This window comes from Lynx rufus, unplaced genomic scaffold (assembly GCF_022079265.1).
Source record: "Lynx rufus isolate CCGP_SWC_20201006 ecotype Redwood Valley unplaced genomic scaffold, mLynRuf1.p SCAF_5, whole genome shotgun sequence".
Taxonomy (NCBI): Eukaryota; Metazoa; Chordata; class Mammalia; order Carnivora; family Felidae; genus Lynx; species Lynx rufus.
Genome location: NW_025814867.1, coordinates 90,256,033 through 90,271,186, shown reverse-complemented (window position 1 = coordinate 90,271,186; position 15,154 = coordinate 90,256,033). Strand labels below are relative to the sequence as shown.

General features: G+C 48.5%; 1 protein-coding gene across 1 annotated transcript in view; it reads left to right on the top strand.

Annotated features, from left to right (window-relative positions):
- The window catches only part of PDIA5 (protein disulfide isomerase family A member 5), a 91,862-nt gene that overhangs the window by 62,431 nt on the left and 14,277 nt on the right, over nt 1-15,154 (top strand). The window contains exons 11-13 of the mRNA XM_047099358.1: nt 183-319; nt 12,817-12,887; nt 13,435-13,595. Coding sequence (XP_046955314.1) covers nt 183-319; nt 12,817-12,887; nt 13,435-13,595 — 369 coding nt within the window. The remainder of the gene's footprint in view (nt 1-182; nt 320-12,816; nt 12,888-13,434; nt 13,596-15,154) is intronic.

The following is a 15,154-nucleotide window of genomic DNA, read 5'->3' as shown; positions in this document are numbered from 1 at the left end:
AGGGGAAGGCAGGGTGGGCAGGGCCAGATCGCTCACCCCTGGCTTCTCCACTGAGGGGTTTCTGGTGAGCCCTTGCAGCAGGCCATATGAGCCAGTGGGAGCATTCACCAGGGGGCTGGATTTCGTAAGGGCTGCTCAGGCCCCGGGCTTGCTCTGAGCTCTGCCTGTTTTTGGTCTTCCAGTCCACAGCCGCCACAGCCCCAGGTCCCCGAGACTCCCTGGGCAGATGAGGGCGGCTCCGTTTATCACCTGACCGACGAAGACTTTGACCAGTTTGTGAAGGAACACTCCTCTGTTCTCGTCATGTTCCACGCCCCATGTGAGTGGAACCTTGCTCCTGCCACAGCCTTTCCTCTCTCAGCGTAGGACAGGCACTGCTCTGGGACACAAGTCCAGTGAGCACTGGCCTGTTGGATGCCTCCTCTATGCCAGGATGCACTGGTGCCAGGCAAGGTTCCCCGCCCCCACGGCACACACAGCCCACCCTGCATCACCATTGGAACAGTACCCATGTCCTCATCGGGCCCCGGTGTTCCTCACCTCAACCTAGTGGGCCTGAGTACGTTCCCCTAAGTCAGCATAAGTTGGGAAATGCAAATAAATTTCCCAGAATTGGAGGAATTAGGACTGGAGGGGTCCTGAGATTCTACCTAGAACAGTAATCACCTCTAATCTAGATGGGGGAAATTGAGGCCCCAACAGAGCCTGTATCTTGCCCAGCAGCTGAGACGGCCCAGCGAGGCCAGGTCTGGAGCCTCAGATCCCCCAGCATGTAAAATGCCTTCCTTCTGCTTCACCTGAAAGTTTCATGCCCTGAAGTGGCCACAGTGGATCAAGGAAGGGAAATGTGTGAGTGCTGTAAAAGGTGTCTGCAATAATGACTGGGAGGCCTCAGGAGTTTTCTAGGCGAGTGTCCTCCCCATCCTCTTGGAGAATGGAGAAATTGATTATAATTTGTTCCCAAGAGTGAGAAGGTTGCACCTGGAGGGGTGAGCAAGGGGATGACAGCCCTGGGACACAGAGTTCCTAGGAAAGTCAGGCCCACTGCCATGGGTGCCCAGGGTCCTCGGCACCCTGGGACAGATGGGAGGCGGGGCATGCTCTTCTCTTAGAGCTTCTTGCCAGCTCTTTGGTCCAGTGATGGCAGGAAAGAGATTGTGAAGAAAAACAAGCAAGAAATAACCACTGTGGGTTTATTTTATTTTAGTTTTTAAAGTTTATTTGTTTATTTTGAGAGAGACAGCACGAGCAGGGGAGGGGCAGAGAGAGAGGGAGACAGAGAATCCCAAGCAGCCTCCGTACTATCAGCATGGAGCCTGACATGGGGCTCGAACCCACGAAACCATGAGATCATGACGTGAGCCAAAACCAAGGGTTGGATGCTTCACCGACTGAGCCACCCAGACACCCCTATAAATAACTACTTTGTAGATCAGTGCCATAAACCGTCCTGTCCATAGAGGCATATTCAGTGAGGAGAATGCAGTATTAATCGTCGCATGTGTAGGGATCTTTATGCTAACAGCTGTGTATCACCCTGTGGTGATAAAGTGGCTCCCCCTAGGGTCACCTTTCACCTTACCCACAGCGCCAAAAGGCAAGTATGATTAGCCCCATTTTACAGACAAGGAGACTGTCTCACAGAGAAATGGCACAAATTGTACATTGCTGTATAAGTCCTATACTGCTGAGCCCTGGTCTCCCCACTCTCCCCTTTCTCTGCTGTATCGCATGGGTTTGGTTAGTTGGGAGCTGTTCACAAGCAGATCACCATTGGGGATTTCTTCAGCTCCTTTCTTTCTAATAAGTGCCAGATTTTTAAGAGAATCCAAAGGAAAGTATTCCTATACCCTTTTTTCTGAATTTCTAGAAAACTGACAAAACACGCAAACAACTAAGTTTCAAAGAGCTTCCTGCTTAAGGGTGATGATGGGGCCTTGGGAGCACTTCACCCCCAGCCCTGCCAGGGCCTTAGTGAGCGTGTCCCTGTGGTTGGCAGGAACCGAAAAGCTGCCTGCCAGTGGGCCCTGCAGCGTCTTCCTGGCTGAGATGTGCTCTCCCCACCCATGTCAGAGCTGCTGATGGAAGCCAGTCTGGCAGCAAGTTACATTGCGTCTAGAATTGGGATCACCCCGCCTGCATCCCTGTCCCAGCAGTACTGGCTGACTGTGATCAGTTCCTCCCTGGGAATGTCACCCCTGCATGTCGGTCCTTGCAGCCTGCATCAAGAGAGCCTACCCAGCTCCTGACACAGTACAGAATGGTGTGAGCAGTGATTTGTGGTTTATGCATCTCAGCGTGAAGAGTATGGACCCCTTTGATGAATCCTGTATTTTATTCCAAAACAATATGTACCAGATACATTGGAATTGTTTTGTTTGTTTTTTTTTGAGAAGGGGGGTACAAGTGAGTGAGGGGCAGAGAGAGGGGGAGAGAGAAAGAAGCGGGGCTCACCTGAAGCAGGGCTCGAGCTCACGAACCACGAGATCATGACCTGAGCCGAAGTCAGGTGCTTAACCCACTGAGCCTCACAGGCGCCCCCTATTGGAATTGTTTAATAATTGTTTATTAAGCCGTTTCTTTTTAAGAACCTGGGTTGCACACTGGGTAATTTTTATCTGTGTTCTTTCTTGTAGTCTTTGGTTGTGAGCAGTCTATTGTAGTAGCTGATGCTTACAGGGTCTGGGGCCTGGAACCTGTCTGTCCCTTACCCTCTTCCCTCCCTGAACCAGAAGGATCTTGTTCATTACTTCACCCCTCCCCCACCCAAGGTCATCTGTGGGCATGGAATAAGGGCTTAAAGAATGAGAAAACAAACTAATAAAGTTGTTTAGAGCTAAATTAGAGAAAGAGAGCCAGAAACCAGATGGCTCTTGTTTTCCCCATTAGTCATTGTTATTAATAAATATTTTGAAAGCCACCCCGCTCTGTGTAGAGCCCTGTTGAGGGGGCTCTGATTTCAAACTTAGCAAACAGGAGACGTCTGCGGCTTCTGCTGGTGGGTGTCTGCCTGTGAGGGCCCTGCGTTCCCAGACGAAGTACCTGCTAGCCCCCTGGCTGTGCACGTGTGTACGTGTGTGGGTTTATTTCTGCTGGACCAGCAGTGATAGGGATCAGGGCAATAGCATGAGGGGAAACTTCCTGATGAGCTGCCTGTTACTGTTCCCGTCAGAGGGGAGTGGCTTCCCATTGGATAATCTCTCTGCACAGTACTTCCGTATCCAGGAGCATGGTCTGTCATCTGAGAAGGGAGGGAATGCACGCAGTTTTGAGGGAATTCGGAACCCAAGAGGGGAGAGCCGCAAGCACCGAACTTTTGGCTGCCTAGCTGTGCGTCTGATGCTGGAGTGCTCCCCATAACCTGCAGTGCTTGGGAAACCACTTTTGTGGCATTTGACCTGGGGAAAAGGACAAACGGCAGGAGGCCAGAGACTGGCAGTGCTGTCCTAGTTTTCCCAAGTGCATAAAAGGTGAATGCTGGAAATCAGTAGTATTACAGGCTTCCATCCCAGAGCAAACAGGAAGTGGTTTAGAAGCAGACCGTTTGGAGGCTTAGAAGAACAAGTTGGGATCTTTCAACACAGGAGACCATAATTTCTACTAAGGATTGCTGGATGTGCTTGATTTGTCTCTTAGGACATGATTACTGAATTCGTGAATTAGCACGTCTTTCTTTTATCAAAAGCAAATCTCTGTTTTCCTGACTGTATGGATAAGAGGGGCGGGATGGGGCCGCCCTGACAGGAGCACCTCCTTGGTGCTGAATGAATGTGAGTCAGGCCTGGCTCTGTCTAGAGGGTGGTACTTGTTTTTTATTCAACAGTTTTGTTAACACTCTAAAAAACAAGGCATACTTCTAAATCTGCAAGGGTTAGAGCTGGAAAAAGGATAGCTAGCTAAAATACTGAACAATTGCATTTAAGATTTTTAAAGATGCCAATAGTCTGAAATAGGGCTCAAACTAAAAAGCTGAATTTGTTTTTCTGACTTTCTGGTAATTAAAAAGGGATGCATGTACATTTTATAAAGGGATAATATAGGAAAATATAGAGAAGAAAATTAACATTCCTGACACTGACTCCCAGAAAGAGTCATGGTCCCTCTTTGCAGTGTTATTTCTATGCAGAGAGTATGTGCTTGCTCAATGTCAGATGCTTCCTGGTTCCACTCTGAAAGGCCAGGAAGAGAAAGGATCTTCAGCTTTCCACCTGACTGATGCCTGCCCCAGGTGGGTGCTCCCTGGCATCTGTACGTTCCAGAAGCAAATCACTTGGTTCTGTGCTTGAACTTTCACAGGGTACCTATGGAGCTGACCCTCTGGATTCTTGGCAGGAAAAGCCCTTGTTGTTGCCTATTATCAAACCTCCAGTGGCCTTCTGCTTCTTTACCGTCTTTTCCAGCTTTCTTGCCACTTACTTTCCACCTCAGCCTCTCCTCTTGCCTTATTACCTTCTTTCCCTCACCCTTGCCTTCTAGCTGGAGTGGGTTAGAAACCTCACACAGATCCTTCTGCAGCCTCTACATCTGATGCCTGAGTCATCACTGAGCAAATAAGCACAGGCTCAGCACAATGCAGGGCCCTCCACGTACGTTAGCTCCAGTCCTGGCCCAGATCACACCGAGGGAACGACAGGGGCTGAGATTTACAAGCAGGTTTGCTCCGTGGACCTCGCCTTCCGGAATTGGGATGAGCCTCCTGGGGAGGACAGTCTGAGTGTGAGCAGTGGGCTCTGAGAGGAGGGTGTGTGCTGTGCAGCGTAGGGATAGAGTGGGGGCCTCACTCATAGCCCTGGGGCAACCCTCCATGTCTCAGTGCTTCCCCCTTTGCATCCATCTGGCCTTCAGTGTGGGGCCTGGCATGGACGAGGGAGGCTGCAGCACCAGGCCCAGCTCTCTGACCCCACAGAGGACAGTGTCCAAAAAGGGTGTGGTGGCCGAACACGGGCTACTGCCGCTCCTGGAGCCTTTTGTTTCTTTCTGCAACTTCCTGAAGGAGAAAAGTCAGAATGCATTGTCCTCATCTTCTTGTCACTGTGTGTTTGGCTGCAGGAACACCCACCTGCTCCCCCCTGTCTGTGTGCCTGCAGCCCTGCATTGGGCCACGGAAGGACACTACCTGAGGGAGCGTCACCTACGTGGGGCTGGTAGAAGGAGCAAAGGAGGGCTCACAGGGAGGGTGTCCCTGAGAAGTAGCTTGTCCCCCCCGTGCACCCCTGCCGCATCCACCTGCATTCCTGGGCAACAGGTCCAGGGGTTTTCTTGGAAACGTGTGCTGGAGGCTGCTGGGCCTGGCCTGCCTTCCAGGAGCTGGGCTGTCTCCCTCAGCCCTGTCAGACTCCAGATTTTCTGCTTCTTACTTTCTGTCTTATTCTCAATTAATATGATCTTTGTATAAAATCTAGAAGGTACAGAGAAGTATAAATGATCAAGGCGGAAAAAAACCACCTACAATCCCGTTACCCAGAAGCAACCACTTGTCACTTTTTGGCGTCATTCTTTCTAGTTTATTCCCCCCCCTTTTTTTTTATTTTTTCAATCAACATATAGGTAAATAGAGTTTTTTTCTGACATGTGTGGATTTGTGTAACTATCATGACATAAAAGTCCTTCATGCTATCACTTTTATTTTTAATTGCACAAACAACATAAGGATAATATTAACGTTTTTATTATTGGCAGCGCAAGGTTCAAGGGATGTAGAAGAATCTAGTATGAACAGTGAAGTCCCCACTCCCTCCTCTGAGCCCCTACTGGGGTTGACCATTGCTACCAGTTGGAACATCTTTCTCCTCCTTTTGTGCTTCTACCTAAATATCAGTGTTTTGAGTTTAGGTTTTTTATGTTAATAGTATCATTTCCTGTCTTCTGTGGCTTGCTTTTTTTCACTTACCAGTGGGTCTTGAAGATGTTTTTGTGTACATGTAGATGTTGGCACATAAATCTACCTCGATCTTTCCAACCATTGAATAGTATTTAATAATTGAGATATAGATTTTAAACCATTCCCTAGTGATAGACACTGGCCACCAATCTTTGATTAGCCAAACAGTGCAGTGAACATTTGTAAGCATATGTATTCGGGAACATGTCTAAATATTCGTGACTCACTCCTGAAACTGAAGTTCTGGACCACAGGATGAGTGTGCTTGAGCTTCGATAGATACTGCCAGCTTCCCTCCAGAAAGTCTTTGCCACACCTGGCAGTGTGTGACAGCCTGCATCCTTGCCAGCCATGGATACTGTCCGCCTTTTCAATTCCTGCCAAACTGGGCAAAAGGGCAACTTGCCCGCAGCTCCTTGACCTCTGGAGAAATTGAGCATCCTTTCATGTGCTAGTCAGCCTTCCGTAGTTCTTCTGTGAACCACTTATTCGTATCCTTTGCCCATTTTTCTGCTGGGTTTTTTTCTTCTCGAGCTGGAACTCTATACTTATCGATAGTAATCTTGATATGTTTTCTCACGCGAGCCACGTGTTCTCTTTGTAGTCTGTTACTAGCTCTAACTTTATGGTGCCTTTCATTGTACAAAAGCTTCCTTTTTTGTAGTCAAATGGTTAAGTAGAATATTTATGGAGCACTTACCATGGATCAGGCATTTGTTCTAAGCAGTTTGTATCTATTAACTCATTTGATATTCACAACAGATCTTAAGAAGTAGATATCATGATTATCCCTAATTTATAGGTTGGGACAGAAAGGCACCAGAAGGTTGAGAAACTGGCCAAAGGTCACTTAGCCAAAAAGATAGAGCCAGGATTAAAACCTGCACCCCTGAGCCTTCTGCAAGCCTGTCTTTCCCCATCTTGACCTCTGGGATTCATGGCTTGCCTGGGAAATCCATCCCTAGGTTATAAAACCAGTGCCCTGCATTTTGTTCTAATATTTTTGTTTTTTCATCTTGTTCTTTAATTCCTCTGTATTCTTCATCTTGTTGTACCAGATGGGAAGAAAGGATTTAATTTTATTTAAGTCCTTTTTTTCCATGCATGTTTTTCCTTTACATCTTTCTTAAAATTATCTTGTGTTTTCTTATGTTATTAAAAATTCTTTTTTGTACATGCTTTTTGTGGTCACATAATATTCCATTGTATAATGGCACCATAAATTACTTAGCCAGCACCATAATGTTGCAGGTTCGAGTTGTTTACCGTATTTCCCCATGATAAATCACACTGCAGAGAACAGTTTCATGCATAAATATTTGTCCACATGTCAGATTATTTCCTTAGGATAGAAGCCTGGAAGAAAAAAATTTAAAAGCTTGTTATCTACATTTTCCACTAATGTAAAGGAAGAGAAAAAAAAAAAAAAAACACTCTCTTTTTGCACAAGAAGAGGGCTGTGTGACGGATGGAGGCATCCGTCAGTGTGTGAGCCTGCCCCCAGAGTGTCTGTGAGTATCTACGAGTCAGCTTTGTTGTGTATACAGCTAGAAGCTTTGAAAGAGCCCTGCGGTCCCTGGAGGAGCTCATCACAGTGTTAAAATGTGAGTGTGTCTGCTAGCATCTGTAGGAGCCCCACTTCCCTGACATGCTCTCAGCCAAGTTCCAGGCAAGGCAGCAGGAATGTGGATAGGAAAATCCAGTCTCCCTATAGGGTCCCAGTTACATGGGAGCTTTCCAGATTAATCTGGTCCCCTGGAAAATCCTGGTTCCAGGATCCAGGGAAGTCTCCATAGCTGATCTGTAATAAAATCATAGGTATAATTAAAGTTGGTGTAATCCAGAGGAATTGGAAAGCTTGGGGTTGACGGGAGGCTAACATTCCCACAGCCAGAAAAGAATGTGCTCGAGGAGTTGACACGCAGCCCCTGTGCCAGGTCATGAAAATCAGCGTAAGTGCACTTACACAGATGATAAAAACCCAACAAGGAAGTTTGGCAGTAAAACTTAATGGCCTATCAAATCACAATCAGGACACTAAAACTCAGTGGGCTGGAGTCCTGCTTCTGCTCTGTAACCTCCTCCTCTGGCTCTCACGCAGCCCCCACGGCCAGGACATCCTGAAGGCCAGGCCCAAAAGGCTGGGGCTGGGGTCAAGGCAGGCACTGCCCAGGACCCACAGAGCTCCAGAACAGGTGGGTGCCAGCAAGGGAGATGTTCGTCTGGCCAGACCTTTCTCTTCTTTGGGGCCTGATCATTCTCCTTGTCATAACTCTCTTTACAGAGGTTTATTGCCTAGCCTTCGTATCTTGTTCAGGAAGCAGAGGGAACTGGTGCTGTAAGCAAGGGGAAGAGTACTCTAGGGTATGAAGGAGAAGCTGTAGAACAAAATCTATAGATGTTGGAGATTTCCAGAGATGTTTTACAGACCTTGTAAGGAGCAGAAGTGAATAAATGGTGGGCAGGGGGTGGGTATGTACCCAGTAACTGGCTTGGCTGCCAGTTATACTAAATAGTCAACCTAGCAACTATTTGGATACAAGCATGACTCTTGCCCCAAAAGAATTTAGTCCAGTTAAACCTTGTGCGCACAGGTGTAAACCTGAACAGTATAGGCATGAAGTTAACTCATCCAAAATGTGTGTTGACTGCCATCCTCAGTATCAGGGATACGGTGGTGAGCTAGACACACAGCCAAGTCTGTACAGAGCTTGCATTCCAGTTGGAATGGACAGGTTCAAGTAAGAAGATGACTCCAGTTGTTGTTTTTTTAAAGTTTATTTATTTATTTTGAGAGAGAGCACGAGCTGGGGAGACGCAGAGAGAGGGAGAGAGAGAATCCCAAGCAGGCTTCACTCTGTCAGCACAAAGCACGAAGCGGGGCTTGAACTCACAAACTACAAGATCGTGACCCAAGCCGAAATCAAGATTCAGATGCTTAACTGGCTGAGCCACCATAGGCACCTCCTGATTACTCCAGTTGTTTTGAGTACAGTTAAGAAAATAAATAGGATATTGGAAGAGAACATGATGGTGTGAGGTTCCTCTGGATTAGATGGTCAGGGAATTTCTCCGTGGAAGTGACATCTGAGCTAACACCTGAATGATGTGAAAGTGGTCAGCCGTGCACAGACATGGGGAAAAGACATGTCCCAGGTGAGAGTACATGAAGACCCGTGAAGTAGAAGTGAGCTTGGTCTGATAGAACAGAAAGAAGGCCACAGGTTGCAGAGCAGAGGACAGGAGGGAGGTGACAGGAGCTGAGGTCTGTGGGTGGGAGAGTCAGATGGCGTGCAGTTTATGGCCATGGTAGAGTTTGGATTTTGATGTACCTGTAATGGACAGCCATTGCAAAGTTATAACCAGGAGAGTTTGATCTGATTTATGTCTTGAAAAGATGTCCTGGCTGCTCCTAAATATCAGAAGACAGCAATATAACAGTCACAAGGCAGTACGAAATTAAATGCCATGGAAATATATGAATAAGTACTTTGTGAGTAGAAGAGTAATGGTTGGTTTGGTGGGGATGGAATGAACCAAAGACTCAGGGTAGGGGCCGGAGCCTGGTAGGCACTGTGTGGAGATGCCTGGTCCATCAGGGCAGGGGCTGTGATGAGGAGTGGGTGCTGACGGACAGAAGAATTTGGGGGGAATTTTGTGTCATGTGGACACAGTGATGGGAACTCCAGCCAGAAGATCCACCTCAATCCCATGTCAGGGCCCATCTCTGGCTCTAATGAGCTTGTCCCGTCTGTCTCATTGGGCTGGCAAAGCCCAGTACAGTGAGCAAGTACTTTTATTATCTTAAGGAGAGTCCTGGGAGACCGGGCCAGAAGTCCAGGAGAGAGGCATGAGTGCAAACTAAAGAGGCTGGACATTTCCCGGCATATCTTCCACTTGTCCCTCCCATGTCTGTGATAGACCCTTCCTCCCAGTGAGCCAATTCTCAGGCTCAGAGTCCATCTCTGGCCCACCACGGATAGAAGCTAGCAGGTGATATGGAAGTCTATTTGCTACCCCAGCAGGACAGTGGCGTCAAAGGGCCAGAACTTGATAAAGGTATGAAGGTGAATTCTCTTATCTTCAGGGGTCCTGTCACATTGACTGGGACATTTTGGAAAGAAATAGTGGTTTTCTGTCAGTGGCAATGGCTGGCTTTTCTTTGTCTTCTCTCCCCCAGTCCCCAGTCCATCGCACTGCCCACCTTGACCATGGGCCCTGCTGGCACTTGGCCTGACGATACCATTCATATCTTGTTTATGGGAGAGGGTGGTCAGGGGTGAGTCTCCCTGCCACTCCTGCCTTTTTTAGAGGCCAGTTGGAGCCTTGAGCCCAGGTCTCCACTGGACTGAGTGGGTGACCCCGGCCACTCACTTCCTCTTCTCCAGGGCAGGCTGAATTCTTGGGTGACAGATCAGCATTAGGAGTTCCTCTGAGCTTCCTTTTCCTGACTTCTCTTCATGCAAGGTGAGCCACCACCACAGTCAGGAAGGGCCAGTCTGGGAATGGGAGAATGGGTGATCCCTTGGGGCAGGCTGCCAGGAGCTGTCAGCCTGGAGGCAGGCCGAAGGAGTGGGGGTCCACTTTAAGAATTCTAGAACCCCTTCATCCTGACCATAAGCTCCAGAGAATGACTTACTCCTTTGCTCTTAGTGAGAACCAGGAAAAAAAAGTTCATTTTAGTATATTCCACGTCAAGTCAGTAGACTCTTCTGCAGAATATTCCATTACTCCTGACACATGGATTGGTGTGAATGGACACTTGAGCCTGGACACCTGTAGGGACAGCTCTGTGCTCTTTTGCCCCACCTCCCATGGGAGAGAATGCCTTGGAGTTGGGCCTTGTGTGCCTTGGCTAGCCAGATAGGGGATCGGATCCCTATGAAGTTATACGTAAATTTGGACTTTATACGCATCAGTCTGGGAGAAGGGAAGGAGAAGCTTTTATTAAATTCTTAAGAGTGTCAGTGACCCAAGAAGGCCCAGAGTCCCACCCTGAGCTGAGGAAGATGCTCTCTCTTGCTGTTGTGGGTAGCTGCTCGCCGCAGGCAGAGGCCTGTGTGGTGTCCGGAGCTGGATCGTGTGTTTTCCATCTGGGAGACAGTTCAGTGAAGTAGAAATAGCACTGCACGCTCTATATGCTTCAGGCACATTCTGTTAAATGGGTTTTTATAGTCTTTCCTGAGAACCTGCCTAGAATCTGTGTATGAAATTGTTTCTTTGGGGAAAACGTGTTTTCAGTTCTAGATAAACTTAACCGAAACAAAACAAAACAATCCTTTGTAACCTAATTGCTTAGAAAGTGACTAATGGCTTGTGATAGCACTAAATGTTCATTTCTGGCAAATGATGTTCTTATGTTTCAATGTCATGGTGATCTATGGTTCATGGCATCCTGAGTGGGCTGTAGTCAGACCATGAACCCACAGGTTTCCCTTATCCTTGGGCCCATTTGAGAAAGACCAAAATGCTGGTGCCACTGAGAATTGTAGCTGCTCCCTGGGCTGAATTCCATCAGGGACAGTTCTATCCACTGAGTCATCTCATGGCTCCCCAGAGTGCTCTGTCCAAAGAGGGGCTTGATGGCTCTGGCCTGGATGCTGCATGATCACTTAAAAGTTTCTACTATCAGTGTGTGGGTGGGGGAGGGGGGATGCAGCATAGCCCCTTGTGGGAACCCCTTGTCCATAGGAGGAACGGGTAAGCGTGGACTGAGGAAGCTGAGAACAGACAGGGGTGGAGGGGACATGTTTGTGTTCTGGTACCCCCTGGGGCTGAGCTCTGCAGGAGTGACCTTGGAGAAGACAGGAACTTTTGCCCCAGCCAAGTGCTCAGATGGAAGCAGGAAAGCCCTTCCCATGGCTTGGTGGCTTCCGGAGGCTGTGGGAGGTCTCCTCTGCTAATACTGGTATGTCTGTCTGCCTCCCTTTCTCCCAAGTTAGCTACAGAATTGCAGTGCTGTTGACTTCCACACAGCCGTACCCCCACGAGAAGGCCGAGCTCTGTCCCTGCCTTCTGCTTAGCCTGCTTCAAGCGTGGCCCCCACGCAGCCAGGTTCACCTTTCAGCTGTTCCGAGCCTGAGCCAGTCCGGACCTCCTTGCTTCACAGCCCCTGCAGTGTTAGAAGCCAGAAAGTACTCTCTACTAAAATGAAAGCCATGTACAAATGTCCTGACATCACCTATCAAAGTGTTTGTTTACTTTTTAATGTATCAAATTTTATTATTCATGATGTTACTGCATGTGTGTGGTTGGAGGAGAGGGCAGAGCAATCTTTATATGAAGAAATAGGCATTTGGAAATGACAGGCCTGATCCCTGTGCCTGTCATATCATACATCCTCTCCTGTGGGGACAAATGGAATGTATTTCTGCTTCTGTGAATGCTTATTCCCGGTTCAAGCCTCGGGCTCCCTTTGCCCCTGGGGAAGGGGATGGCAGTGGTAGTGGTGCTGGGAAGCACACACTGCCTGTGACTGTGGCCTCCAGCCACACTGCTTGGGTTTGCACCCTGGCTCTGTGACCTGTGGCAGTGTAAGTAGCCTTGGCCAGTCCCCTACCTTCTTGGTGCCTTAGTTTTCTCATCTATAAAATGGAGATAATCAGGTTATACCTTGCAGGGCTGTTGTGAGGATATAAAGCTCTTATAGCAGTGCCTGGCACACAGGACCTATATATGCATATATCCAGTATAGGACCTATAGATACATATAGCCAGTCTTTTTCATGTAGTGACTTCATTTTTTGCCTCTTGCACACCTTCCCCTCTCTACCAAGTGGATTAGGGAAAAGATTTCTTGCCTCTGAGCTGGTGCTGCTTCTTTTCTCTCAGGTCCCCCTGGTGTCTGTGAATAGGGCCCATCTGTTGCACAGAGGCAGGGGCATCACTGGAGCCTCCATGCCAAGGGGATGTTTTCTCTTGATTTCTTCCCACAGGGTGTGGTCACTGTAAGAAAATGAAGCCAGAGTTTGAGAATGCAGCAGAAGTCCTCCATGGAGAAGCAGACGTAAGCTTCCTTTTCTTAACATCCCCACCACCATTTTCTTCTGAAGAATCAGTGACCTGAATCATCACAGTGACTTTCCCGTGCAGGCTCCGTAGCCACTTCCCTGATCCCTGAGGTCTGCAGGACGTCACTGTCCCTGAGTACACATGTTGTAGACAGTGGGGCCCGTAGCAGGGATGGAGCGGTGCAGAGAGACGATGGGGTCGTGTTCCCATGCTGTCCACGTGGCCTCCGCCAGGTCATGGCTCTGGGGTGAAGCCTCAAAGTTCTCTCTCTTTGCTCTGGGACCCTGGCTATTGGGAACAGCCACAGTCTACACAGCCTAATTGGCAGGGCAGATTTAAAAGTCTCATTTCAGCCCACAAATGAGAAATAATGCACTTTCTAGTGTGCAGTCATTCCCTGGAATGTATGAGCCCAGGGAGACAGCCACTCCCAGTGAAACACTGGCAGGTCCCGGGCGGGTTGGGGGCTGGCATCTGGGCTCCTCTTCTGCCAGCACTGTGTCTGAGGCTGTCATGCATGGTTGGCCTCTCCCCCATCCCAGAGCTCTGGTGTCCTTGCAGCTGTCGATGCCACTGTCAACAAGGCCCTGGCAGAAAGATTCCACATCTCCGAGTTTCCTACATTGAAGTATTTTAAGAACGGAGAGAAATATGCAGTGCCTGCGCTCAGAACAAAGAAGAACTTTATTGAGTGGATGCGAAAGTAAGTGTTGTGGTCTCAGTAGCACATCCTGACTCCTGGCTGGCGGCCACTGGAACAGGCCTGGAGGAGACAGAATAAACCTTAGAGGCTGCTAACCCTGGCTGAGGGCCACAAGAGCCAAGGCGGACTGGATTTCTCCAATTCTAAAGCCACCTCTGGGGTGCTGGCCACATGTTCTCACGCAGCACGTCACTGGTAGCCTTCCCGGATGCAGTTTCACCAGCACCAGTGCAGCGGGTGGCATGTCTGTCTTCTTAGACCACCCCCTCTCCCCGTGACCTAGCCCCAGGCTTCCTCATGGCGTTTTATTCCATCTTCTTTGATGGCTGGAGGACACACATAGCTCTTCACGCTCAGAGCTGAACTCATTCAGGACCAGGTCTGCTGGTGGTTGACCAGGCCTCCGGTAATGTGTCCACGAGGCAGCCTGTGGTGGTCTGGGGCTGACAATACAGACTGTGAAGAGCTCCCTCAGTGTATGTATTAGTTTGCTGATTTATCACAACAGGTAACACAGACTTGGGAGCTTAACAGCAGAAGTTTATTTTCTCGCAGTTCCACAGACCAGAAGTCCAAGATGAGACGTCAGCAGAGCTGGTTTCTTCTGAGGCCTCTCTCCTTGACTGTCTTCTTCCTCTCCACGTCTTCACACAGTCTTCCCTCTGTGTCTGTGTCCTAATCTCCTCTTCTTGGAAGGGCACCAGTAAGATTAGGGTAGGGCTCATCTCAGTGAATTCATTTTAACTTAATTGTCTCTCTAAAGACCCTATCTCCAAGTACAGTCACATTCTGAGGTACTTGGAGGCTGGGACTTCAACATGTAAATGGGGGCTGGGGGGTGGGTACGGTCACAACTCAGCCCATAACAGCCTGCAAGTCCAGAGAACCTGAGTAGCCTCATAATTACTAGCCCAAGGACCTCCTCCTCACCCAAGGTCTTTGGAACCTGCAGTTCTTAGCATTTCCCTGTCCTATGAGGAAGAAGAACCATTACACAGGTACCCTGGGAAATGGAGGAAGTCCCAGGCCTTGCTTGAGAGGCAGAAATTGTTAGGACGTAGTTAAGGAGACTTTCTCCTATCTACACCCTTCCACCAAGATGCGCGCGCATACACACACACACCCTTGAATATTTGGGAATATTTCCTCATTTCAGCACTGGGTAGGCAGGGGAGATAAAGTAGAAGAAGACATATTCCAGCCTTTGCTGAGGTCCCTGGTACAAAGCATAGTATATTCCCATATGAAAACCAAGACTTTAGGGTCAAATGTGACATGAGAACCAAGCAAAATACCAGCATCTAGATTGAGTTACTTTGTTAGGACATTTGTGCTCAAACTTAGGAGTATATATGTGTCACATTGTATTGAGGTGCTTGTTTAAAGTACAGATCCTGGGGCTGCTGTCCCTGAAGCTTTGATTCAGGAAGTGGGAATGGAACCCACAGCCATAGTGTTTTGAGAAATACCCACTTATAGAATGGGAACGAAGGTTCCACTAGGTTCAGGAGAGACCCCTGGAAAGAGGTGGGTGCACTAGCGAGGTCCTAGTCTCAGCT